The 26,908-nt window shown below is 32.1% G+C and overlaps 1 protein-coding gene across 1 annotated transcript; it reads right to left on the reverse strand.

Annotated features, from left to right (window-relative positions):
• Positions 1–7,329: 7,329 nt before the first annotated feature.
• LOC107872309 (glutathione hydrolase 1-like) lies at positions 7,330–15,923 on the reverse strand. Its single transcript, XM_047412465.1, is given in 8 exon segments — positions 7,330–7,782; positions 8,366–8,503; positions 8,705–8,969; positions 9,072–9,307; positions 9,391–9,914; positions 12,693–12,929; positions 12,932–13,033; positions 15,841–15,923. Coding segments are annotated over 8 exon segments (1,794 nt in total). The 5' UTR covers positions 15,854–15,923; the 3' UTR covers positions 7,330–7,503.
• Positions 15,924–26,908: the final 10,985 nt, after the last annotated feature.

Below are 26,908 nucleotides of genomic sequence, written 5' to 3' on the forward strand. Positions count from 1 at the left end.
TTCTAAAGACTATTCTGTAATGTACTAAGACTAGACTAAATAAACAGCTATGGTTTTTGGGTATTCACTACCCCCAGGACTCAAGACAATAATAGTAACATGACACTAAAACTTGGAGGACATAGCATGAAGGCTTTCATAAAACATTTACTCTTGTATTCATTTTATCAAACACTTCTAGTTCATAGCTTAGTCAAATCATGGGAATATTACGGAACTTGCATAAATAACATAAATTAACATAAAAAGCACTAAGTCATGGTTTAATTCAATAAATGATAACATTAAAACATGGATAATTGAATAACAATTATAATTTCATTGAAAAGTGGTATAAAATCATAGTTCATGGAGATTCATGGGTGAAATCATAATTTAAAACCAATTAACTTGAAAAGATCATAATTTTTTAATTTAAAAGGGTTACTTGGACTCCATGGATGAAAGAGATCCATGGATGAATATCTAACATACCTTAACTAATGAATTTCTTGAAGTTCTTGGTGAATTCTTGAGGATTGGTCTTGAATTTGAGAGCTAGGATTTCTTGTTCTTAAAAAAGGAATCTTTGATTGTGAGAGAAATTGAAATAATAATGACTACCTAGGGTGTTTAGGGGTAAAATTTCGTGTTTTAGGTTAATTAGGGCCATGAAAAAAGACCCAAATACCCTTGAACAAATTTAAAAACGGAAGCTGAAGACTGAAGATCCCAATTTTTAGCCTTGGCACGACGTGCCACTATCGTGTCAAGCCAATGGAATTGGAAAACTGGGAAATTGTTCTGCGGCGTGACACAGGGAAAATCGCGGTCCTTCACTTATTGGGACCTGAAAGTTCACCGCGATGCGGTGGTATCGCGGAGAGACAGTGGAAACTGTCGAATGCCAATTTGGCTTTTGGCGTGATGTGCCAAGATCATGGACCTCAACTGGAAATTTGCCAACCGTTATTTAGACTAGCTCCGCGATGCGCTAAGGGTTAAAATGACGAGGTTTAACAACTGAAACTTAAAATCATCATAACTTCTTACCTGGTTATCAAATTTCTACAAATTTTATATCGTTGGAAAGTTAATTCAATTTTTTATGCAATGGAAGGCTCTAAACTACAAAAATAATGTGTTTCAAAAATTTATATATGAATACTCATGCATTGGGACTTAGATCATGCTAGGAAAATATGGGGTGTTATAATAGGCTGTTCAGTCATCCATCGTATGGATCAAAATATAACCACAAAAGTCCAAAATAAGTCTTTTAAAGTCTTTAAAAATTATTATATCACACAGAAGGCACCAAAATGCATAGAAAACCATGTCAATCACCCTCCAAAAATACCACAATACAACTCTAGGAGGGGTAAAATAGACATTTCACACAGAAACATATATTTCACATATTTCATTAAATTATCATATCGTTACAAAAATGCAGCCAACATAATCCCAAGTGTAGAAAAAATGCCAGAATTTTGCCAACAATTTGAAGCCTTGCCAGAGAATGACTCTCCAAGCATATCTATGATAAACGAGAGAGGGAGAGGTGTTGCTTTAATGTGTTTCACTAGAGAAACACCTGTGAGGTGTGAATCAGCCAGATTTGTCCCATTTCCCCAACAAGTAGTGGCAAATGAAGAGAGAAAGGAAGAGAAATAGAGAGAAAGAGAGGTTAGCCACGTTGTTGGTGGTGTAGTTGTGGCTGGAACTTTTCTTGTCCATGATAACTTCCGTAAAAGTGTGATGGAATAGAGGGAAAAGATAGAGACAAGATAGGCAGTGTGGTGGTACCAGTGGCATTCATTGAATCTCTGACGTTTGTCCAGTGATAGTGGTGGCAAGGTGGTAAAGAGAGGGAGAGTAAAGGGCAAGAAAGAAAGGTTTGGTTTTAAGAGAGGGAAAAATCTGATTTTGTAAAGTGTAAGTGTGTTCCCATAATTAACTCCCTTCTCCCTCCCATTTATTTATAATAGAAAATAGACACTCTCTATTAACTAAATGATAAAAGAATGTCCTCATTTTCCTTTTAGAACCTCTTTTAGTCCTTAAGTTACTAATCAAAGGATTTTTCATCTTTTTAACCAACTTGTAAAGATATTATCCAAAGGACAAAGTCATTGTGTAGTCTTAGCGAATATGAAAAGACTTTGACTTGATCAAACTATTATTCTGTGTATTAAATAATTGATTCGTCTTATCATTTGTGGACTATATTAAATAATATATAAAATATAAGTTTCTATAAATAATTACAGAAAAATGTAATTAAATTTAAAATATGATGCATTGTAAATTATAAAAATCTGATGTCATGTCGTGTACGTTTGCAGATGATTGTGAAAATGTTAAAATGATAATAAATTCATAAAGATCCTTATATAAGGAGAATTATCAATAAATTATGAAAAGTAAAAATATGATAATAAATTGATAAAATACTAGAATAAGAAAGACTATAAATAATTTGCTAACAATTATAAAAAATCTATGAAAATTATACTTCGTGTCCCGTAACGATCAGGAAGCCTAAAGGTGTTAATCTTAAGCACGTAGAGTCACAACTAGATGTCAATAAAAAGTGTATTGACTGGAAGGATGATATTTCTAGAAGTATGGTGAAGAAGCCTGCTGATATGATAGAGGTGGATAGTGCCACATCATTGGCTACTTAGTTGGCATCCTTTCAGAACCAAATAATGGCACGGTTCAGCAAGTTAAGTGTGAATCAATCTCATGCCCAAGTTAATGCAATTTACAAAACTCAAAATTGGTGTGAAATTTATGGAGGTAGTAGTCACTCTGCACACTTATTAGAGAAAATCTAGAGTTAGTGAATTTTGTTGGCGATGCACAAAAGGGGAATCAAAACTATGGTAATGCCTACAATCGCAATTGGCACAGTCAGCCTAATTACTCATGGGGAAATTATCAGGCTCAAACTCAGTAGTTTTAGCCGTAACAGAGTATTTAGAATAATGCTCAGGCTAGTAATATAGAAGAGACATTGAAAAATATCATGTCCAACCAAAAACAAATGGTTGCGGATATTAAAAACCAGCAATTAGCTTAGAAGAATTTGGAGATACAATTAGGGCAGTTAGCTCAGGAACAAAACAAAAGACCACAAGAAGGTTTGCCTAGTGATATAGAGAATTCAAAGCAAGTCATGGAAATCACCTTGAGAAGTGGTAGATACTTAATTGATAGACCTCCAAAGAAAGATCATAAGGTGTAGAAATTTTATTCTAATTCAAGCATATAAGAAGCAAGTGGCAGCCAAACAGACTAAAAATTTGGAGAAGTTTGAGTACCCAAAAGAAAAGAGAGCTGAGCATACGCCAGAGAGACCACCACCACCATTCCCTCAAAATCTTAAAAAAAGCCAAAGAGAATATGTGTTTTAAGAAGTTTTTTTGGCACATTTAGAGAACTTCACATTAACCTTTCTTTTCTAGATGTTTTGCAGGAAAGGCCTAAAAACTCTGAGTGCTTGAAGGATATGGTGACCAATAATATGGAGTTTGGTAACATTGAGATGGTGGCACATACTGAACAGTGCAGTTCTAAGGAGATGAGAAAAATGCATAGAAAGCTTAAGGACCTTAGGAGCTTCACACTCCCCATACAAATTAGTGAAAATAATGTAGTCCATGATCTGAGTGATTTATGGGAAAGCATAAACTTGATGGCCCAATTTGTGTTTAACAATATGGGTTTGGGAAAATTGGGGCTATGTTCAGTTGTACTCCAAATGGCTTATAGAACAAGAGTGATTTGTGAGGGAATCATAGAGGATGTTCTCATTAAGGTTGGTAAGTTTGTTATTCCTATTGACTTTATTGTTCTTGATAACGATGCAGATGAAAGGGAACCAATCATACTAAGACGTCCATTCTTAGCAACTAGAGGAGCATTGATAGATTTGAGAGGGGATACTCTTAAAATAAGATTGAATGATGAAGAGGTGGTCTTCAGAGTGTACAAAGCAATCAATACACTCTTACATGACAGAGGTTTATGTATAATCACAGTTATGAAAAAATATAAGTATGGGCGGAGGAGTGCAAACATTCAATTAGCTCTTCACACTCTCTCATGGAGTTGCCTAAAGTAAGAACTAAGCTCGAAGTTGAGAAACTTGAATGAGAGCTTGAAAAAGTAAGTGTAGAAAGAGTTGAAGACCGTGAGAGTAAGTACTCATAAGGTCAAAAAGATAAGAAGATAGGCTCAGAGTAGGAGGAAGAGAATGAAACTATATGGTTGAGATTTATGATGTGAATTGTGCCACAACAATAAACTAGGCGCTGCTTTGAAGGCAACTCAAGTTAAGATAGTTATTTTTAATTTTTATTAGTCTTTCTTTAGTATCACCTCTAAATTTTTTTTTTGATTTTGTTTTGTGTCAACAAGTTAAAAAAAGTCTGAGTACCAAAGATCTTAGCTAAGGAGCATGGCAAGAATGGAGTGTAGGGTCCTCTGGACCTCTTTGATGATCACGATACTACTAGCTAAGCCTAGAGGCCTCAGGGAGTATTTTGATTATTACTTTTAATTTATACTTTGGGGACAAAGTATGATTTTAAGTGTAGAGTAGGGAATCTTCTGATTATTTAGGGTGAACTGTTGCTGCGGTATTTCTACTTTTATTTATTCTCTAGTTTTTGACTAAATTTTTAAAAATACAAAAAAAATTATCTTTATTTATTTTCAGTTTTTGTAGATCTCTTTCTAGTCGAAGCACACTTCACCCACCCCTTTGTTTTTCTTTTTGGATCTTTTCTGAGAGAGAGACCTTTGAACCCAATATCTCTTTTTGATTTTTAGGAGTAATTTTAAAAAATTTTAAGTTAGGAATAAATGAGATGTTCTTGTTAGGTTCTATGTACGATTACATGATGCAAGTTGGTTTTAAATGTAAAAGCATGTGTAACGAGTTGAATGACTAGTTTTAAGACACCTACGCTTATTTATAACATTGGCTTAATTTTGAATTCTTGCTATTGCTTGATTGAGAGTCTATAGAGATCCTTCTTGATTTGACCATGTACCATGTGTGAGTAAGGTTGTTATTGTATTTCTTGTCGCATATTGATGTTTACAACTTGTCCAATTTATTTGGGAAGCAAAATAAAGAATTTTGGGTTTATGAGATAATATAGCAATTCTTTGATAACCACTATCTACCTTTATTGACTAATTTTAGTTAGCTCTGTTGAGCCTTAAGCCTATTCTTGGGTTGCCTCATATGTAACTTATTCCCTTTCTTTCAATTGACCATAATCTAATTCAAAACTTCTAAAAACTTTAGTTGAAAGAATGATATGTTAAGGAGTGTAGAATTGAAGAAGGAAAAAGGGAAAGTGAAGCCCCAGACAATAGCTATTGGTGTGTCAAAAATATTATGCATTATGGTTGGGAGGAATGTAATGTGAAAGAAAAATTGATTAAAAGTGAATCATGTGTTGATAGAAAATACTCCCTACTAAAGGTGTGTAAAGTAGCTTAAGGAGATGGAGCAAAATAAAAGAGTAGGAAAAGATGGTGAAAATTTTGGTTGGTTAAAAAATTGATTGGATATAAAGACATCTAATGCAAAGTGTGATGTATTAAAGCGCGTAGGGAAGATAGTCACTTTTACTGGTCAGAATAGTTCCTACTCATCCCTTAACCTGCATTGCAATCCTTAAAGTCCTACTTGATCTTGAACCTCAATATTCTAATGTAAATAGAGTACTACACTAAGGAAAATCTTATGGTTCATCTTATGTGATATGTGAATTGTTTGTGAGAGTGAGCGAAATTTGATTCTTACACTCATTTTTGTAATAAATTACATATTAGTGAGTGAGTATGGGTAACATGCTTGTGGTGAGGGCGCATGTTTGATGATGATAAGGTGACTTGTATGATCTCTTTGTTGATTAATATTCCCGAGTTTTCTAACTTGGTAGAGTCAATTCTTGAGGTTAGAAAGTTTTGAAGCAGTGTTCATGAGTTTCAATTGCAATACAATATGAACTTGTTATTCATATAGCTGTTGTAGCTCTGGATTTAGTTTCTTAGTTTTAGTAGTGATGTTAGTGCTTAATGTAAAGATTTTTTCGAGGACGAACAAAGCTTTAAGGGTGGGATAGTGATCTTAGGTGTATTTATAAAACTAAGTGTTATTATCTACGCGTGTTAGATTAGTTTTGAGGACCTCTTGATGTGCTTAATGAGGTATTAAGGGTGTAATTGTGCATTTGTATATAAACTTACATGTTTAGAGTGTTTAAGGTGTATTTGAAATAAGTCAAGAGTCATGCTATGCTTTTACTAGTGTACTTTGATGAACTGTATTGTGTTGTAAGAACTAATACTTGTTACATGATGTTGTAGGAGACCATTGGAGGTGTTTTGGAAGCTAATTGAAGCCTACAAATAAGTCATAAGAAGTGGAAAAACAAAGATCAAATGTACAAGAAGATAGGATAAAAAATAAAGCGCATCCTACCCTTTGAGGAGGTGCCTTGCGCCGCACCCCCTAAGGGATAAGGTATATCTTTGTCCTTGCGGCGCAAGTCCTCTCCCGGGACATTCAAAAGTTGATTTTGCGTCTTTTAAGTGAGGGGCAATGTTGTAAATGCATATATTTTGTGTTGGGCAGCCTATGAACAATGTAAAGCACTATAAATGGAGTACTTAGTCACAATTATATGAAACTTTTTGAAACAACACAAGATTGAAGAGAAGGGAAGGCATCAAAGGGGCTCTACACTGGGGTTTTGTTTCTTTACTTTAGTTCTCTTATACTTTTTTACTTATGGATTCCATTATTGTGATTCTTTTTTACACTATGAGTGGCTAAACACCCCCATTCTAGGGTTGAGGCTACGAACACGAGTACGTTGCATTCAATCAAGTTGGTTTAAAGTTGATTATCGAATTTGGTTGTTCATATGTTCTTGTAGTTACTATTCTATTGACTTGCAACCTTTAGAGAAAATTTATATTTCTATTGTGAGCCCGGAAGGGAAACATTAGATTATAACGTGGAACATATGGAGTGGGATCTTGTCCTTTAAATGAATTATAGATAGGATTTGTGGTTGGGATAGGAATGTACTTAATTTACCCCATTTGATTCAAATACGTGATGAAATACAAATGTGTTTAAATTAGTTCTCACATCCCCACTCAACGATGTCGTTGGGGAAAAATATAAATAGGCAATTAGAGTCTCGGGAGACCATCATCATGTTATAAATCTCGTGAATCAACAATCAAGATAATTAACTTGACCAACGAGATTGTATAGCTTTGTAGGATTGTTCAAATTGCCTTGACCTTGGATTTCTCCAAATCATTGTTTCAAACACTTTACTTCCTCGATATTGTTTATAGTTATATTTGAATTCTCAAATCTTAGACTCACTTGGTTACACCCGCACTTATTTAAATCTTATTAGTAATGTTAGAATTGGACTACATGCTAAAACCAATTGATATTCGGCTCGAAACGGCCACTTAATTACTTGCACGACCACGTACACTTGCATGTGCGGTAGGACGCAACAATTGCACACCAGCAGGAAATCCGCCTTTCCTCGGGTCACTTACAGCTATAAGCTCCCCTGAACAGGATGACTCGAACTGTTGGACAACAAATTGGCAAACTGTCCCTCCATCAATGCTCTGTAGGACATGTCCCTTCTTTTGAAGATCAGCCCTTATTTTTGCTGGAGCCTCTATGTGATCACCTGTCACGGCTGTCCAATTCTCGTATTGTAGCACATTCGGAATCAGCTGCAAAGTACAATATCGTAAAGGTTCAAAAAGCTTGAAAATAAGAAAACTAGAAGAATAAGAGAGTAATGATCCTGTAATATCGGATAATACCTAACACCATTTTGAGTAAATAAATAAGGCTTGAATCAATGTACTTTCCCTTGCCTTATGTGCCATTTTAGCACACTATTTTGATGTTCAAATAATAATGACAACTGGCTTTTAACAGCTTGTTTGAGTTGCTACTTGTTATCCGTGGTATTGTATCGTCATCCTTAAATATAATGTTTGTTTTAATTGTTACTTAATCTTTTTATACTGCATAGTCAAATCATTCACCTTTTTTTACCCTAATCATCCCCTTAATATTTAATAATCCTATTTTACTTTCTATCCTACCTATTTTTATATTAACTATACCCTGTACCGTACCTTTTCTTTTTAATGTTGTAAGCTAATTCTTCAGATTGCTAGTGTGTGATATTATGTACAAGGGAAGACGCAACCATCTATCGAAACGTTTTATCCAATATAATATGATATGATGCATTATGAAACGATATGTAACAAAATGATTCAGAAAAACATCAGTTGTAAGTACCTGATGGTAGTATCTTGGAGCCATTATGGAGGAGAAGGGATCCATTCCCCTTGCAAAATGATTCAGAAAAACCTCAGTTGTGCCAGCAATGATCATTGCTCCTCCACTTGCACCAACAACAGCTTTCAGTTGTCCATCCTATTATATTGCAAATAAGGTTTAAGACCATAGAACATGATACCTCGGTTCTCAAATATTAGTCGCTTTGGGAAACTGAATTATTTGTTTCAAAGTATTTGACTGAAGACAAATAATATGAACTGAAGGTAGTATCATTTAGTAAAGTCCACAGTTCCAGTTTGTCATGCTCATTACACTTGCAAAAATTGTAAATCTTACCTTGAAAACAATAGTAGGTGTAATTGATGACAATGGCCTTTTGCCTGGATAGATAAAATTTGCAGGTGCTGGTGGTGGAACATTTTTGGAACGCTTTGCAGGCATGGAGAAGTCAGCCATTTCATTGTTAAGAACTATCCCTGTACTTGGTGAGAGATATTTAGCTCCAAAGTAATTATTTATGGTGTTTGTCATCGAAACAGCATTTCGTTCACAGTCCACAATGGAAGTGTGGCTGGTACCATGATCATTGATCTGATTCCACCTATTTGAGATCAGAGCTTTGTCAAAATTATATTGTTATAAATGCTGATATGTAGAGTGATCGAAGTACGCTAATGGAAAGGAACTAGTTGAAGTTGCTTACTTGCCACCGTAGTGATTGGGATTGAAAGTCGTCTTGTCATTTATGGTCTTCTTCAACTGTTTTGCAAAATCAGTTGACAGCATATCATTTATGACATTTTTAACATTAACGAAATCTGGATCACCAAGGTTCATCCTCAATGCAAATGCATGTTTCAGGGCTTCAGTTTGCCGATGAATCTGAAGAGAGCTCGGACCTTCCATGGGAAATCCATATTGTGCAAGAATGTTCAGTATCTGAGGATGAAAAATATAGAAGTTTAATCAGTTAGAGAGACCACACTTTAATTTACTTAATAAAATTCTCGACATATACTTACTAGCACCATTGCAGCACCTCCTGATGAAGGAGGTGGCATACCAATTATCTTTAATCCCATTACGTCTGCAACAATAGGTTCTCTTACTCGAACTTGATACTGCTGCAAGTCTTTCATTGTCATTATGCCTCCGGATTTTTGTATATCCTTGATCAATTTGACCCCAATCAATCCGTTATAAAATGGTCTCATTCCATATGCGGAAATTGCTCTTAGTGTTTTCCCTAGCTGTTTGTTATAACATATATCTCCTATCCGCAAAAGGCTGCCATTTGATGTAAACAAGTCTCGAAGTCCCTTGTCGGCCATTATAGCGGATTCACTTTTGACCATTTGCATGTGAAGATACGGTGAAATCTTGAACCCACAATGAGCTAGATGTGCAGCTGGCATCACTAGCCTTCTCCATGGAAGCTGTCCATATTGTTTCCATGCTTTGTAAAGGCCAGCAATTTCTCCTGGAACTGCTATTGAAAGAACTCCGCTAGCTTTTTGAGTAGCATTTCCTGCATACATATTCTGGACAAGAAAGATACGACATGACTAGCAAGAAGTCCCCCAAATCCTCAAGTGCATACGTTTATAACATGGGAAGGCATCACTTAACTCGTTATCTAAGCTCTAGCTCTAAGATCCTTTGCAATTTCGATACAACTGTACTCTGAATTGCTCTTCTAACTTCATCTATAGAAGATTACCAATGCTATTTTCCACGTCTATATGTCAGTGATATGTAGCTTATACATGTATCGTATTTAGGTGAAGACTAAAACATGTCTTTTCATTGCCCTACAAAGATAGTGAAGTATTAGACTTATACGATTGTGTTCATTCCCAGGATGTCATCTAAAGGCCCAAAAATTGTTAGGGGTAGTTTGGTTGGGAAATAAGTTATATTGGGATTATTTATATTGGGATTAGTTATGTTGCGATTAGTTATTCTGTATTATTTTTTAGCGGTTGTTTGATTTGTGGTACTAGAAATAATATGCATTGCATTCTTTTTAAGAATTGATAGTTTGTTTACAAAAATACTTTTCACCTTATTTAGCTTAATTATTTTCCTTCATATTAAGCCATATAAAAAAAATTGAAAAGTTACTATTTTTCTTTAACTTTAGCAGTTTTTTTTTCCTAAAAATACATGTTAAAAAATTTATGTTGTTATTTTTTAAACGCATATGAAGCTTTAATATTTCATGTTAAATTATTTATTTTATCCTAAATTTTATAAAATTTTATAAAATATTGGTAATATAATTTTTTTATTAAAAAAAATTATCACTAAAAAATGTAAAAAATAATTACTCTCATTTTTCATTATTTAGTATCGTATTTTGGGAGGTAAATTGTACATTTTAAAAAAATTAAATTTTCAAACATTTTTAGTTATATATACAAAATAATTTTTATTTAATAATTAAGCATGTACTAAGTTAGAAAGGGAATGTCAAGATATTAATTACTTGTCCATGATAAATTTGAATCTAAAGTAAGATTAATAAATATTTCTATAAAATAGAAAGACAATAAACCATTGCATCAATTTTGAATTTGATCATATAAATAATTTATGGCGTCACTATCATTTTTTCATGACTCATCACTTTTGTAGCATTTAATAAGCTCATATACTTGTTCAAATTTATCAAAATAAATAAAAAAATTTAGAGTAATTAAAATTTAAATTAGGGATAAAATGATTAAAAAAATTTGATGTGAAAACTACTAAAATCTCGCATTCTCTTATATATATATATATATATATATATACCACCATATGTGTGGGATAACTTATCCCGGTACTATTTATTAGTCCCGAAACAATTTATCTCGAATATTGGCAACCAAACGACCCATCAAAAATTTTATCCCGTGATTATTATTTTATTCCGAAATTATATATTTTCGTACCTTAGACCAAACAACCCCTTAGGGTTTTTTGTCATGTTTTTTCTTATTAAGTTTAAGTTTTCTTAGGGTTTTTTGCCATTTTTTTTCTTATCAAGTTTAAATTTTACTTTTTTTGAAAGAAAAAATAAAAGTAATATCATAATTACTTTTACTTTTTGTGAAAGGAAAATATGATTCTTTTTCTTTTTTGGCAAACCTCTTTCTTGTAGAAAAGGTTTTGGACAGCTATAAATAGAGCAACTCTTCTAATACAATAATATAATATTATCCACAATGTAATCATTTAAAATTTGAGACTATTGTTTAGGGGAGATTTTCTCTCTAAAGTTCTTATGATTTTTGCATATTACGTTTCATAATACGTAGGTCGATTGGCTAAAACATATAATAATTTTATATTTTTTAGAATTGTTTTCTTTATCATCTGAATTATCATTTTTATGGTTTACAAATTTTAAGCTTCCGCATGACCCCTCTCGATTTCGAACCCAACAAGTGGTATCAGAGTCAATGGTTCAAAGATCCAATGATTTGGTAAAATGAGACTAAATACATGTTCAAAGCGGTTTCAAATCAAGTTGCAACCAACTTAACGATAATAAAGTTTATTTTTATCCAAAAAAAATTAAAAAGAAAACTACATTTGGAGATAATTGTTAATCATATTTTCAACAATCCTACTGTTATATTTTTTAAAATAAAACTCACTTTTAACCTTTCAAAGGGTTTCAATATTTTTAACCCGAAAGGGCTCATATATTTTTAAGCAAAAGGGCTTCATTTTTTAAACATGTCAAGCTTCAGTAATGAAGATAACGTGAAAAACGAACATCATGATGCGAAGAAGGCAAATTAAATTATGTCAAGAAAATCAAGCCAAAAATAAGAGATTTGTTAGGATTTTTACCCTATTTTCTTATCAAGTTTAAGTTTTACTTTTCTTGAAAGGAAAATAAAAGTAATATCATATTTACTTTTACTTTTCCTAAAAGAAAAATATGAATATGATTCCTTTTCATATTTGGCAAACCGCTTTCTTTGTTTTGAACAGTTATAAATAGAAGACATTTCTCATATAATAACATAATAGTATCCAAAATGTAGTAGTATTCTTTAAGAGAAGATTTTTCTCTAATAGTTTTTGTGTTTTCGATATTGTTCTTCAATATGTAGGCTTCTTGACCAATTATATCAAATAACATGTATTTTTATTATAGTTTTCTTTATCATCTAAATTATTGTCTCCGTAGTTTGCAAATTATAAGTTTTTGCATGACACCTCTCGATTTCGAACCCAACAAAAACTAAACGAGAAACCATTAGCTTTTAGTTAAAAGGTCGCGAACATCATGAACAATAAAAGAACAGCAAGAGTCAAATACCTTAAGAGGCTTGCTTAGGAGCAGTTTCTCTCATATCAAAGGCTTGTGCTTCTCCATCTGCTGATGCTACTAGCATGAATGCACCTCCGCCTATGCCACTAGACGCCGGACTGACAACTCCCAAGCAAAGTGCTGCAGCAACTGCTGCATCCACAGCGTGCCCGCCTTCTATCAAGACATCTCGTCCAATTCTTGAGCATCGACCATCATCCGTGGCAACAACACCGTTATTTGCCTTTATTACTCGCGTCTATCATAGGATAAACTCGTACTTGTTCCTGATATCACCAACAGTGATGCCAATAGAAACAGAAATCTAGAGCAATGCCACTTTGACATCAACAAAGCTGTAAAAGGAATTAATGTCCTCAGCTTTCATAACTAACAGAAGGGACCTTTTCTCGAAAAAAAAATAAAAAATTCTTGCAACTACGAAAACATTCAGAATTTTGAGTTTATGAATTTAGATTCTAGAAAAGATAGCTTACTAAGTTCTATAATTAATTTAGAGTAAAGCATCTAATACCCTCCTCCTGTGAGCTATGAACGAATTTGTTACGACACACTCCAACTTCACCAGTCCTATTTATTCCTGAACTAAATTTTAATGTAATTTTACTTACCTTTTTAGCTGATGTGACATCTTTTGTCAAACTTTTTAACTGACGTGACCCTATTTTACGTAATAAATTAAAGGCGTCACGTCAACACAAAAAGATGACAAAAATCTGTTAAAGTTGAGTTCAGTAAAATAATAGGACCCCTGTATGTGAAGTTGGAGTGTGTCGTTGCAACTTTCACCATAGTTCGAAGATAGTAGATGCTTATCTCATTAACTAGTTTAGCCACACATGCTTCGCATGTGTAAATTTTGATAATTTCAAATTAAATGATTTTATCTATTATGAAGATCTTTAATGTAGTGCAAAAAGTTCAAAATATATATTTTATTGTAAGTACATATATATTTTACCACAAAAAAATTTAAGCGGTTAATGGATTTAATATATTTTATGTGTAGATGCAGATTTATAAACTTTATAAATCTTCTTAAAATCAAATTTATTTGATTTAGAATTCTTAATGTAATGAAAAAAAATACTAGTTGTCATTAATCTGATGATTTCTAATAAGAATTTTTTTTTATCATAAATGGATTTAATTAATTTTTAACTCTGGAATATTAAGAAAAACTAGTGAAAAACGATTTTGTATAAAGTGAAGACGTATAATGAAGGATAAAAAATTTAAATGACATTTCGAATACCCTTCACACTTTTAATATATTATATATTATAGATTATAGATTATATATATAGATATAGTATAGATTATAGATATAGATATAGATTATAGATTAATTAACAATGTACGTGTCTTGCACTTGTGGTTCATGTCAAGTCATATGTGAAGTTTTAATATCTTGATCGTCTCGTATGATGTGAAAATAACAAAAAAAAAAAAAACAGATAGTAATAGATCAGAAAGTATAATAAAATAAATTGATTAAATCTAACTTTTACACAAAAAATTTTCAAAGTCTGACCGAACATTCATCTACCACTGTAAATCCAATAGAACAATACTATAATCGAGATATCATAATAATGTAAAATCCTAACCTTAAGAAAAATCCTCAAAGTCCGATCACACGTTAATCTATCACTTGAGAAAACAACAAATAATAACAGAACAGAAACTATTGTATTCAAGAATATTACAACAACGAGAACAGGCTTTTATTTTTATGTTGCAAAAAGAAAAAAAATAATTATGGTATCAAATTAAAATATAGAAGATTTTTATTTTTATGTTGTAAAATGAAAAAATATTAATTATTGTGTTAAATTAATGAAAAAAGAATTCTCCAGTACCTTTTTCTACAAGAAAAATTTATCGAAATGTGGAAGATTTTTATTTTTATGTTGCGAAAAAAAAAATTAATTATGATATCAAATGAATACTACAACATAACTTTAGGAAATTGAAATTTTTTCCTCAAAAATTTAATTACGTGTTTTCATTTTTTTTCCTTACAAAATTAATAACTTATTTTCTAAACATTTTTTTTCCTTACAAAATTAATAACTTATTTTCTTTTTTTTGTTTTTGTGGAACTTTAATTAGGTTATTTTTTAGTTTTTGTGTTTTTTAAGAAAAATTTTTCAAAGGATATTTTTACTTTTACCATATGTTATAGAAATTTTTATATATAAATATTATAATATAATGATATAATAAATGAAGAAAAATAATAAAAAGATAATTTTTTCTAAATTACAACCTTTTAATGAAGGGCAAAAAGTTCAAATTAATTTTCTAAGGATTTCGCATTTTTAATATATTATAGATTATAGATATAGATATAGGTATAGATATAAATATGAATATAGATTTAAATATAGATAGATACGTATTATGTGAATTTCTTAATAGAAATATTGAATTTTGAATAAAGTTGTTGCCTGTTGTTTCTGCCGAACCCGTAACTAGAACTTTCAGCCCTTGCCCAACAATCTAGAAATTATTTATCAGATTTCTACTCAAATATGGGAAATAAATGTCATAATAAAAGTGAAAACTAGTTGCATTGTATCATCTCCACTCTCACAACCACCCACCCCGTCCACCAATCCAAAGTCTCAAACTCCCATTGCCCCACCCGGCCCAGCCCCTACCCCACCACCATCCCCTACCTCCTTCCCTCCCCACATCATATTCATAGTCTATCTTAAATATATATAAATGCTTTTAAGATAATATTTTTTACTTCTATATCGAACACAAGAAAATGAATACGAAATCATTTGTTTTTTTTTTAAATATTTTCTTGATAAACATTTTTCTTCCTACCAAAACACACCCTAAATGTTGCCAACTTATCTGGTTTCTGCTTTGTCCATACAGCTACCTATATTTCAAGAAATAAAAAACAAATGACAGAACTTGAACTACACATAATATACTTTTTATCTTTTTTTTTTTCCTGCTCAACGTAAATTGCTTACACTATTTTCCCAAAGAAAAACTAAACCATTAGTAGTGAAAATTATAAGGAAGAAAAGTATAACATTTCTTTGATCATTCACACACATATATATATATGTAGAAGTCTTAATATTAATAGAAATTTTGAAGAAAATACTTTACGTACAAGTTATGTTCATCCTTTTTAGGGCAGGAAAAACTCTTGCAGGCTAGATCTATATGAAAGCTGCTCTACTGGTAGTGGTTGAATTTAAACGAGTCTGGTACAAAAGGTTTTTAATACCCCATATATATACTAGTATCACGAGGCTTGTGCCTCAAAAGTATAAAAATAATAATTACTTCCTCAGTTTGATAATAAATGAATTGTTGAATTTTGACACACAAATTAAGGAATAAGCATTAAAGACATAAATTTAACACAATTTTTCATTTTTACCCAAAAAAAGAAAAAGTTAACCTTGTAATACTTTTTCAAAAGTTAATTGATTATCAAATCATAAGGGTAAATTTGATAAAAAAATTCAATAATTCACTTATTTTGAAACACCAATAAATATTCCAACAATTTACTTATTCCGAAACGGAGGAAGTATAATTTAAAAATATTATTTATATTATATTTTTTTATATAATTAGTATATGTAATGGTTTGTTAAACAAGTCTTGTGGATAAGTTTTCATAATTATTAGAGTTGTTTATCACATAATTGGATAGTTTTAAATATAAACAGTATTTATGAAAAAGAAGATATTACCATAGAATTAGAATATATCAAAAAGCTACAAGTAATTCGATATTTATATAGTGACATGATTTGAAATATTTAATAATCACACTTCGACGAAGATCACAAATAGAAAAAGAATATTGATATTTTTATAAAATCTGCAAGTACTGTTTTTTTTTAGTTATATATAAAAATAAATTTATTTTTATATTTATTGAGTTATAATTTTCCTCATAAATTTAGTGACAATAGCTTTTGCAAATTACATTTTTTCATCTTAGGAAATTATTTGGGAAAAAAGTATGATTTCAAGTTTATATTAATAATTATACTTGAAAACAACCTCTGACAGAAATGCAAGATAAAGCTGCGTACGATACACCCTTGTGGTGGAGTCCTTCCTCGGACACCGTGCATAATAGTAGTTTTAGTGCACCGGACTACCCTTTTTTAACCTCAGTTTCAGTCTAGTCTATTTTCTTATTATGTTTATTTTTTACATGTTTCTTACCAGAGTAATCTATACGTCCTATTTTAATTATTGTTTTATACTTTTTCATGCCACTACGAGAAATAACAAATGCAAGTATATTATAATATCAAAAAGAATTATGAGGTTGTAGTTGAAAATCATTTCAAACTTTAATTTAATTTTGTATTAAAAGTTAGCTTGAATTTTTTTTGAGATAAGCATTCAGAACCCCCTCAAACTATGGGCAAAGTTGCTACGACACACTTCAACTTCACATGAGTCTTATTACCCTCTGAATTCCATTGTAGTGTATTTTTGTCACCCTTTTATGTTAACATGACACTATTATTACATAAAAATGAATCTCACATCAAAGGTGTCACGTCAGCTACAGAGATGTCTAGTGGCAGATCTACCTTTTGTTGAGGCAGTTCATCCGAACCCCCTTCGGTAAAAAATTATGCTATCTAGATATATTAGATGTTGAACCCCCTTCGGTTAGTTCGTATGTTCAACTATGAACCCTTTTAGTGAATATATTCTGGCTTCACCACTGAAGTTGTCACATTAGCTAAAATGGAAGATAAAAATACACTAAAATTGAGTTCAGGAGATAATAGGACCCCTGTAAAGTTGGAGTGTGACGAAGCAAATTTGGTCATAGTTCAGAGGGGTATTAATTAAATTTCGAAAATATAAACTTAAGTTTATATACTTTATGTAGTAGTCACTTAGTCATATGGATACTATTGGAAGAACGTCATATATAAATTTTTTTTGATTTCATAAACGAAACAACTAAAGTAAAACAAATATTTTGAGAAAAGTCATCCATTTTAAAATAGAGGGAGTGGTTTTGAATCCAACTTTAAAGCACAGGTCAAATATAAAACTTTAACAGTTATGAAAACTTATCAATATGATAAGATTAATTTCGATAACAATAAATTAATTATGTAATTGAAAAATATAAAACAAATTATACTACTTAATAAATTATGTATTATTTTTATATTTTGAGATTAAATCCGAGCTTAGCACGGGCACACGAAACTAGTAACTTAATATAAGCGATAATCTCTTATTTTCGTCCTCCTCAGAGGTGTTTTATTGAAATTTTATATTTAATGCTTTATAGGTGGAAATTTGACTTTTCATTAAATTGCGCTCATTCAAGTTGATATCATTCTTACATAATATCTTATAATTGATGTGTTGGTGTGTTGTGTATTTTTTATTTAAGGATCGGTTTTTACCATGGGCCTAACTTCATCACTTGTAGATAGTTCTTTCTTCAATTGCCTTGTACTACTCAGATTTTATATTACTTAAGACTCCACTTGATTTGATATACTTATAAAGTTTTAATTTGATGTATTTTTACTTGATTAATTTTATTTATAATATTATTCTATCTACTGCTAATTTATATAATTATTTAACAATTAACACTAACGGTAGTATGAAAAATAATAATAAAATTCTCTTAATTTATTAAAATAGATAAATAAAATAAAAATATCTATTTTACCATAGAAGTCAAATAAAATGAAACACAAAAAAGCATATTTTTCTAATAACCTAGCTTCTGTCCATGAATTTTTTGTGAGTTGTTTAAAACTTTAAATATCTATTTAACCATGAAATTTCACAAATTGTGAAAATTTGATCTTCAAATTCATTCATAAAGCTTTAGAAAAAAAAATGTAAAATGCATGCTCAAATATATTTTTAAATTCATTTAAAATTTTAAGTTTATTAAAGTAAAATAAATGTTCAAATACATTTTCAAATTTCAAAAATTATAATTTTAAAACTCAAATTTTAAATTTCAATAAATAGAATTAGTTGCTAGTTTCAATAAATTTCCTGATGTGGTCACTGGTACATTACAGGTCTTTTATTTGCATGTTTACGCTTTGCTAGATCTAGGAGCTTCTTTGTCTTTTGTTACTCCTTATATAGCAATTGATTTCAGAGTCAGTCCCAAAATTCTAGCAAAGTCCTTTTCAGTCTCTACCCCAGTGGGTAAAACTATCATAACCTGACAGGTATACAGGAACTGTCCGGTTATGGTATCTTAGAAAGTCACTTTAGCAGACTTAGTTGAATTAGAGATGATTGATTTTGATGTCATTCTCGGCATGGATTTGCTTCATACCTGCTATGCCACAGTCGACTGCAGAAATAGAATTGTCCAGTTTCAATTTCTGAATGAACCCCTCCTAGAATGGAAGGGTAGTACTTCAGCATTCAGGGGTCAGCTTGTTTCCTATCTTTGGGCTAGAAAAATGATATCTAAGAGATGTGTCTATCACTTTGTTCAAGTTAAAGACTCTAGTTCTAAAACTCCCTGTTTTGAATCAGTTCCAGTAGTGAATGAATATCCAGATATTTTTTTCGAAGATCTTCTAGGAATTCCTCCCAAAAAGGAAATAGACTTCGACATTGACCTTCTTCCAGACACTCAGCCCATATCTATTTTGCCATACAGAATGGCACCAGTAAAATTCTAAGAATTAAAAGAACAGTTGAAGGATCTCCTAGATAAGGGATTCATCAGACCCAGCGTATCCCCGTGGGGTGCGCTCGTTCTATTCGTGCATAAGAAAGACGGTTATCTAAGAATATGCATAGACTACCATCAGCTCAATAAGGTCACAGTCAAGAACAAGTATCCACTCCCCAGAATCGATGACTTATTTGACCAACTTCAGGGTGCCAGTTACTTTTCTAAGATAGACCTCAGATCAGGCTATCATCAGCTCAGAGTTAGAGAATGTGACATCTCAAAGACAGTCTTCAGAACTCGGTATGGTCATTTTGAATTCTTAGCCATGTCATTTGGTCTTACTAATACCCCAGCAACTTTCATCGACTTGATGAATCGTGTCTTCAAGTAGTACTTGGACATGTTTGTCATAGTCTCCATAGATGACATTCTTATCTATTCCCGCAGTGAGCATGATCATGCAGACCATCTCAGAATAGTATTGCAGATTCTTATAATTCATCTCAAAAGCCGTATTATTTGCCTTAAAGATTTAGAGGCATTACTTGTATTGGGTGCATGTAGATATGTTTACCGATCATAAAAGCCTTCAGTACGTATTCTCTCAAAAATACCTTAACCTCCGTCAGACAAGGTGGTTAGAACTCTTGAATGATTATGACATGAGTATCCTCTATCATTCGAGTAAGGCCAATATAATGGCCGACACTCTCAGTAGACTGTCTATGGGTGGTGTTGCTCATGTTGAGGATAGCAAAAAGAAGTTAGCCCAGGAAGTTCATCAACTCGCCTGATTAGGCGTTCGTGTAGTCGACTCAACAGAAGGTGGTATATGGGTACAGAGTAGTTCAGAATCATCTCTAGTTTTTGAAGTTAAGGAAAAGCAAGATAGAGATCCCAGTTTAGTCAAGTTGAAAGAGTCAGTCAGAGATCAGAAAGTATAGGTTTTCTACCAAGAAAGTGATGGTGTGCTACGTTGTCAGTGTCGTCTGTGTATTCCAAGTGTAGATGACTTGAGGTAACAAATTTTTACAGAAGCGCATAGTGCATTACTCTATTCATCCAGGGGCCACTGAGATGTACCGCGACTTGTGGGAGATCTATTGGTAGAGTAGAATGAAGAGAGACATAGCAGAGTTTGTGGCTAAGTTCCCAACATGTCAGCAGGTTAAGATCGGGCATCAAAAGCGAAGCAGCAAAGAGAAAAAGAAAAAAAAAACATTATATATTAAGGGCTACAAGTTTAGGACATTGTTGGAATTGGATAAAAATATAAGGGATAAAAAGGTAAATATTTTGGTCAAACCTAAAAAAATTTTAATCTAAAAAGCAAAAAGTTGGTGTACCCAACTTCTCACTTTTTTATTTTTAATCAGTTTTTAGCTTTTTTTAAAGCACTTTTTAATTTTACCAAACCCTTTAAAAAGCTAAAAAAGAGATTAAAAGATAATTTGACTAGATTTTAATTCTATCCAAACGGGCTCTTAATCGTGTCCAATCGTGATCATTTATGCTATCCAAATAGATCTAAATATATTCATATTTAATTTGTACAAAGTTTACTTCATGATTAGTATGATATTTTATCATCAACATATATATATATATATATACATACACACTAGTTGCATAAGGCCCGTGGTAAGCCCGGGCCTTAGCTCATGATAAAGAATATAAAATTTAATTTAAAAAAATTAACGTAAATCATATTTTTCTATTACATAATTAAATTAATTTAGTGATACATTGATTATGTCTTGTCTGACAAACTACTATGATTATTAAATTGTTTTTGTTATATTTGGATAACTTTTAAAGGACTTTATTCATGAAAAAGCAAGTGAGAAGGATAATTAGCAAGTAGACATAATTCTAAAATAATATTTTACTTACATACCGAATATAAGAAAATAAGTAAGAAACACGATAATATTTTTTTAAAAATATCTTAATAGTGCTTTTAGTTAAAAACCCATGTTTTTACCTAACATACTCAAAAAGAGAATAAGTATTATTAAAAATAATAAATGCTCTGAAAATGAGACTGTAATTGTAAAGTTGCATGATTTTACTAAAATGTAAAAAAATAAATATGCACTCTCTCCGTTTCATTTTATTTTACATTTGTTGATTGTACTCCTATAAATAAAAAGCTATTTAATAGGAGTTTGCTTATTTATCTCGATAATTATGATTTAAAAGTATATGATTGACAACTATTATATTGTATAGTTACTTAGTGATAAGAGTAATATTGAAAGAAAATAATAAATCATTCTTTATTTGCTAAAATAAAGCAAAAGAAAAATTATTTTTAGTACAAGGATCAAGCAAAATGAAAAAAAGTGAGAAAAGGGTATTCTCTCTATTTCGTTTTACTTGTTCTTTGACTTGACAAATAACTTAAAAATTTAATATATTAAGGGTAAAATATATGAAATTATCCTTATTAATTATGTTTTAAAAAATTAAATTTAGTTATTCATACTTTACTTAATTACTTGATAATAATAATAATAATAAAGTTATAAATCTTTCGTGATTTACTAAAATAAATAAGAAAGAAAAGTAATTAATTTTTAATATAAAAAATAAGTAAAAAGAACAAGTAATCTAATAAGAAACAAGAAGTGATTTATCAAAAAAAAAAAAAAAAAGAGAACAAAAAAATTACAAAGTCCCAAATATAAATATCATAAAATGAAATTTAGGACAAATGTAACATGTATGAAAAATAAATAAACATGTGTAGCTTTTTAATTGCATTAAAAAGTTTGTGAGGACTACCAAAAAGGGAGATCCTCCCTTGTATATAGTAGTAATATATATATATATATATATATATATATATATATATATATATATGAATAAATTCTTTTTGAAGAAAATACATTACTTACAAGTTTGATCATTCATATATTACTACTATATATAAGCATGAGTAGCAGACAACTGAAGAAAGTTGTTAGCCTCCAAAGTTGATATTTTAATAATGACAAACTAACAAGTGAATCCTTGCAGGATATTCAAGACCACTGATGAAGGAAGCCAGCTCCAGAAAAAGAAGGACATCCAATCACAAAAAGATTTATGGCATTCTAACAAACATGGCAGATAAATCAAATATGACTAAAAAATGAATTATCATCCCAAAATCACGGCAGAACGGTAGATCAAGATCAATCAAAGAATCAATCAGAATCTAAACAAAAGAAGGAAAGAAGAAATCATCACATAAGACATCCAGACTAAAATAAAAAAATATCACAGACATATCTGATATGAACGTGATCCGAAGTCATATATGGACATATCAAACGGTTATATTCCTCAATCAAGGAATCAATCTAAGTCTTTGATTGAGAAGATATCTCTTGGGTTTCCTTATAAAGAATATCAGTCGAAGAATATAAAACAAAAATATTGAAGACAGACACTTCTTACACAACTTCAAGCAGGAACTTCAAAGTGTCTCAATCTTAGTCTAACAAGGCTTTGTAACTTTAGTTTACAATTGTTATATAAATAGTAGGATCAAGTCAACTTTGTAACATCAACTGAAGTTGTGTCACAAGATATGGAGAGCAAAGTAAGTCTTCAAAACTTGTTTCCTATCATTGTACTCGAACCAAACTTTCAACGATCAAAAGGAAACATGAAACCCAAGGGGACTGGGCGTAGGCATTGGATTGGTGTGCCAAACTAGGATAAATCTTTGTGTTGTTTACTTTATGCTTTATTATTTATGAGCTAAATTATTTAAGTTTAATATGTTTATGAAGTGTTTTGATATACAGACTAGTCGACTGTGAGGAGTCAGTAGTTGACTCAGAGAAGAAAATTTCAATTCACCCCCTCCCTCTCTTGAATATCAATTGGTATTAGAAAAGGTATCACAGATAGGTTTGCTTAACTGCAAGTGAGCAAATATCAAATATTCAGTTATCAAATTTCCGATGCTCTCCTTCAGGATGGTCACTCCTCCAAAAGACCACCATACTTTAATGGACAATATTACTCTTAATGGAAGAATAGGTTCAGAAACTTTGTCCAATAAAACTAATTCCAAGACTGAGTTGTCATCAACTGATACGCCCAAATTACAAATTTCTTACGAAAATGTAAGCGGTCGTTGTCAAATATAGAACTCAACAAAGGTTGGGGTCGAATCCCATAGGGAATACTTGTGCAACTAAGTAAGCTGATTCTTAAAGGACTATTGATCTAAGGTTCTGGAATAAAAGGAGGATTTTAATGCGTTAAAAATATTATTTCGTTCTTGTATCACACAAAGATCTAGTTAATGAGAGTTAATGCAAGTATGATTTCAACGAGAATGAATTAACTAGAGTTATGCTAACCAAGATGTTCAAAAAGTTAGGATTGTGAATTTGTGCCCGATTTCTAACTTATAATTTCAATTGCAAGAAATATTGAAGTCTAAGAATTATCCACTAGTTTCTCAACTTAATTGATATTTCTCCCTTTACTTCTTTCGAACTTAAGGGATTCATGTATTATTCAATATAACTCTCATGAGGGTTGATCCCATTAGGGCATTAACCCATAACCCAAGGGTAAACCCTTGGATTTCATGTGAATCACCTCTTTTCCCAACATCCACTTTCTTGTTAAGACAAGTGATGTTCATGGGCTCACTTCTCAAGTTTGCAACCAAGAGATGTCATTATAATGAAGAAAGATTTATGCAATTTAGATAGATGTCAGAGATCGAATGGATTCACAACCCTAAAAAGCTCTCTACATCAAGGCTTCTATAACCTTAGTTATGGGAGTTTAGCTACTCATCTCCATATAAGATATCAAAAAAATATTGATGTTCATAGATTCAAGAGAATACTTATTAAAGTTACAATATTGTTCTTCACAATCTTCAATGAAAAATATGAAAATAATAATCAGATCTTAGTTTCTAGCTTCAAATCTCAAAGAAAGGTGTTACCATGCTCTCAATAAAGGAGAAAGTATGTAATACTATCAAAAGTTACGAAATAAAACCTAATACTTAGTATTTATATGATTCCAGGAACTGGGGTTTCAAAATTTAAACTCAGAATTACCGCATCATGCTCGATGGGTTAGGCGACGGTTTGTCTCTGAGGTAATGGTCCATCGCATGGACCATCGCTGAGGCTCCAGTTATACCGCATTCTGTTTCTTGGAGATGGGACGGGAGGCGGTTCATTGCAGGGTCAACGGTCTATCACCTAGATCATCACGGGACTTCCAATGACACTGCATTCTACTTCTTGGCGACGGTTAGGCCGACGATCTGTCGTATGATCGATGATCCTTCGCCTAATTCGCCGCTTGTCATTTTTCTCTTGTTTTGCCTAGTTTTTCCAAGTTATTCTTTATGCTTAGTTCTTGTCATGAAAACAATAAAGTCCAATGTTAAATACAATAATAGTTTCTTGAAAACACATAATTATCCTAAGAAGAAGGACTAAAATGTTTCATCAAAAGCTGAAACATCAACACCCTCAACTTAAGGCAATTGCTAGTCCTCAAGCAACTCAACACCAAGATGCATATATGAACAACATCATGATGGGTATTTCGCAGTCAAACTAACAACATCATACAATTATACAACTGCCCATTCGACTATGTGATCTCAACACATATGGATCTACTACTGGCATTAACTACTAATCAGCATATTCACAACCACAGATACAACACTCCAAAGAAATAAATAGACCAGGTATAGCTCAACATGCTCTCACAGTCAAAGGAGTCCACCTCACATTATACAATCAAGTCGTGGATAAAACTAAGACTCCCACTCTCAGAAAAGAAGTTACAAACATAGTGCACACCCATAAGCTTTCCCTTATTATCTAACATTCTCTCACGATTGACTCGCCAAGATCAAGCAAGACTTGCTAAGGGTTATAATGAGGTTTTAGGCTCAGTGAGGGTTGGTCATTTGGACAAGTGAATTAAAGTACAAAACTTCAGTCTCTTTACCCTTTTTGGTAGCTACTCACTAGGATTACAGTTCCTTTCGCTCATTTACACTCATTATTATCCATCTGTGCCCTTGCCATAACCCAGTTTTTTTAGAAGAACAGCAGCATCAACCACCCTCAACTTATGCTGATACAGTTAGTTGAGGTGTACAATTCCTATTTAGACATCTCACTAGACCAGGGCCGGATAAGCCACCCTCAACTTATGTTAATGCATTTAGTTGAGGTGCACAATATCTATTTAGACATCTCACTAGACCAGGGCCGGATGCTACCTATCAAATCAACTTTGACTTACTGTCAACAATCCAACAATAGACACTTTCAACTTAGGCAATTTGCCTAAGTTAAAGTGCACAATGTCCAAAATTGGACCAAGGCTAAAGCCAAGTGTTAACACCTTCTAAATAATGAATCAAACTTATTTGGACAGAACAAACACTAAGAAAGCTCAACAGGGTTTACAAAGGAAATAAAATGTTTTGGTGGGTCATTATTTTGGCTAAGTGGACTAACAAAATAAGGAGGCCTACTATCCTATCTTATTGGGTTAAACACACGAAAATATTCAATGAACTGGGCAAGTTCTAGGTGTAATACTTATGTAAGAACTACGCAAATACTCACACACAGAGGCACTGAGATTCATATCATATAGCTATGCTTTGCTCACTTTACATTATAATGTTAGTTTCAGAATCACAAATGGTTGCACAACACTTTACCACATGTTAAGAAGAAATAATTATACAAAAATTCAAAATACTTTGCCATAATCACTTATCTTCCATATATACACAATGGTGCCAACAGAATAAAAAATTAGTTATATAAATAATCACTTGACGATATTTACAGCACATCAGATAAAAATAAAAATGCAAACTAGACATGTTGATTCTCCTAGATAAAACATGAGGGAAAGAACATCGGCAACAAAAACCCCCATGGTACAAGTATCACCCCCTAAAAAATAATACAATGTCCTCAATGCATGCAAAGTAAGAACAAAAGGAAAAAAATACTTGTACAGCCTCTCAGTCAGATGAGGCGTCAGTCAAATGGTTTGAGGCTGCTTTGGCCTTATCTTCAGCAATATTGGCTCCTATAGTGGTAGGGGTCATCACATCAATATCCTCCGAAATCAGAGGGATCTCAGGGTGAATAGCGTCAGAATTGGCCTCCTAGCTAGGGGCCGAACTGGAGGAAACACCAGCAGCTTCATCCTGCAGTATCTTCTTCCACTTTTCCTCTGCTCTCTTTGACTTTTTAAGTACTTTCTGCATCTCATAGTTTTCTCTCTTTTTCGGTGTCATGGCTTCAAGTTTTCTTTTCTTAGCCGCTCTCTTTGCAGCTTTCTGGGCTTTTTCATCTATCTCTACTACTTTCTTACCCTTGCCTTTGATAGGCCTCCCCATTAAGTCAACAATACCCTTTTCTTAATTACTTACAATCTAAGTTGGATCAAACATGGGCTGTTGTGGCTGTCGTTTCAGCTCTTCTATATCTGCCTAGGCCTGTCT

This window comes from Capsicum annuum, chromosome 5 (assembly GCF_002878395.1).
Source record: "Capsicum annuum cultivar UCD-10X-F1 chromosome 5, UCD10Xv1.1, whole genome shotgun sequence".
NCBI lineage: Eukaryota > Viridiplantae > Streptophyta > Magnoliopsida > Solanales > Solanaceae > Capsicum > Capsicum annuum.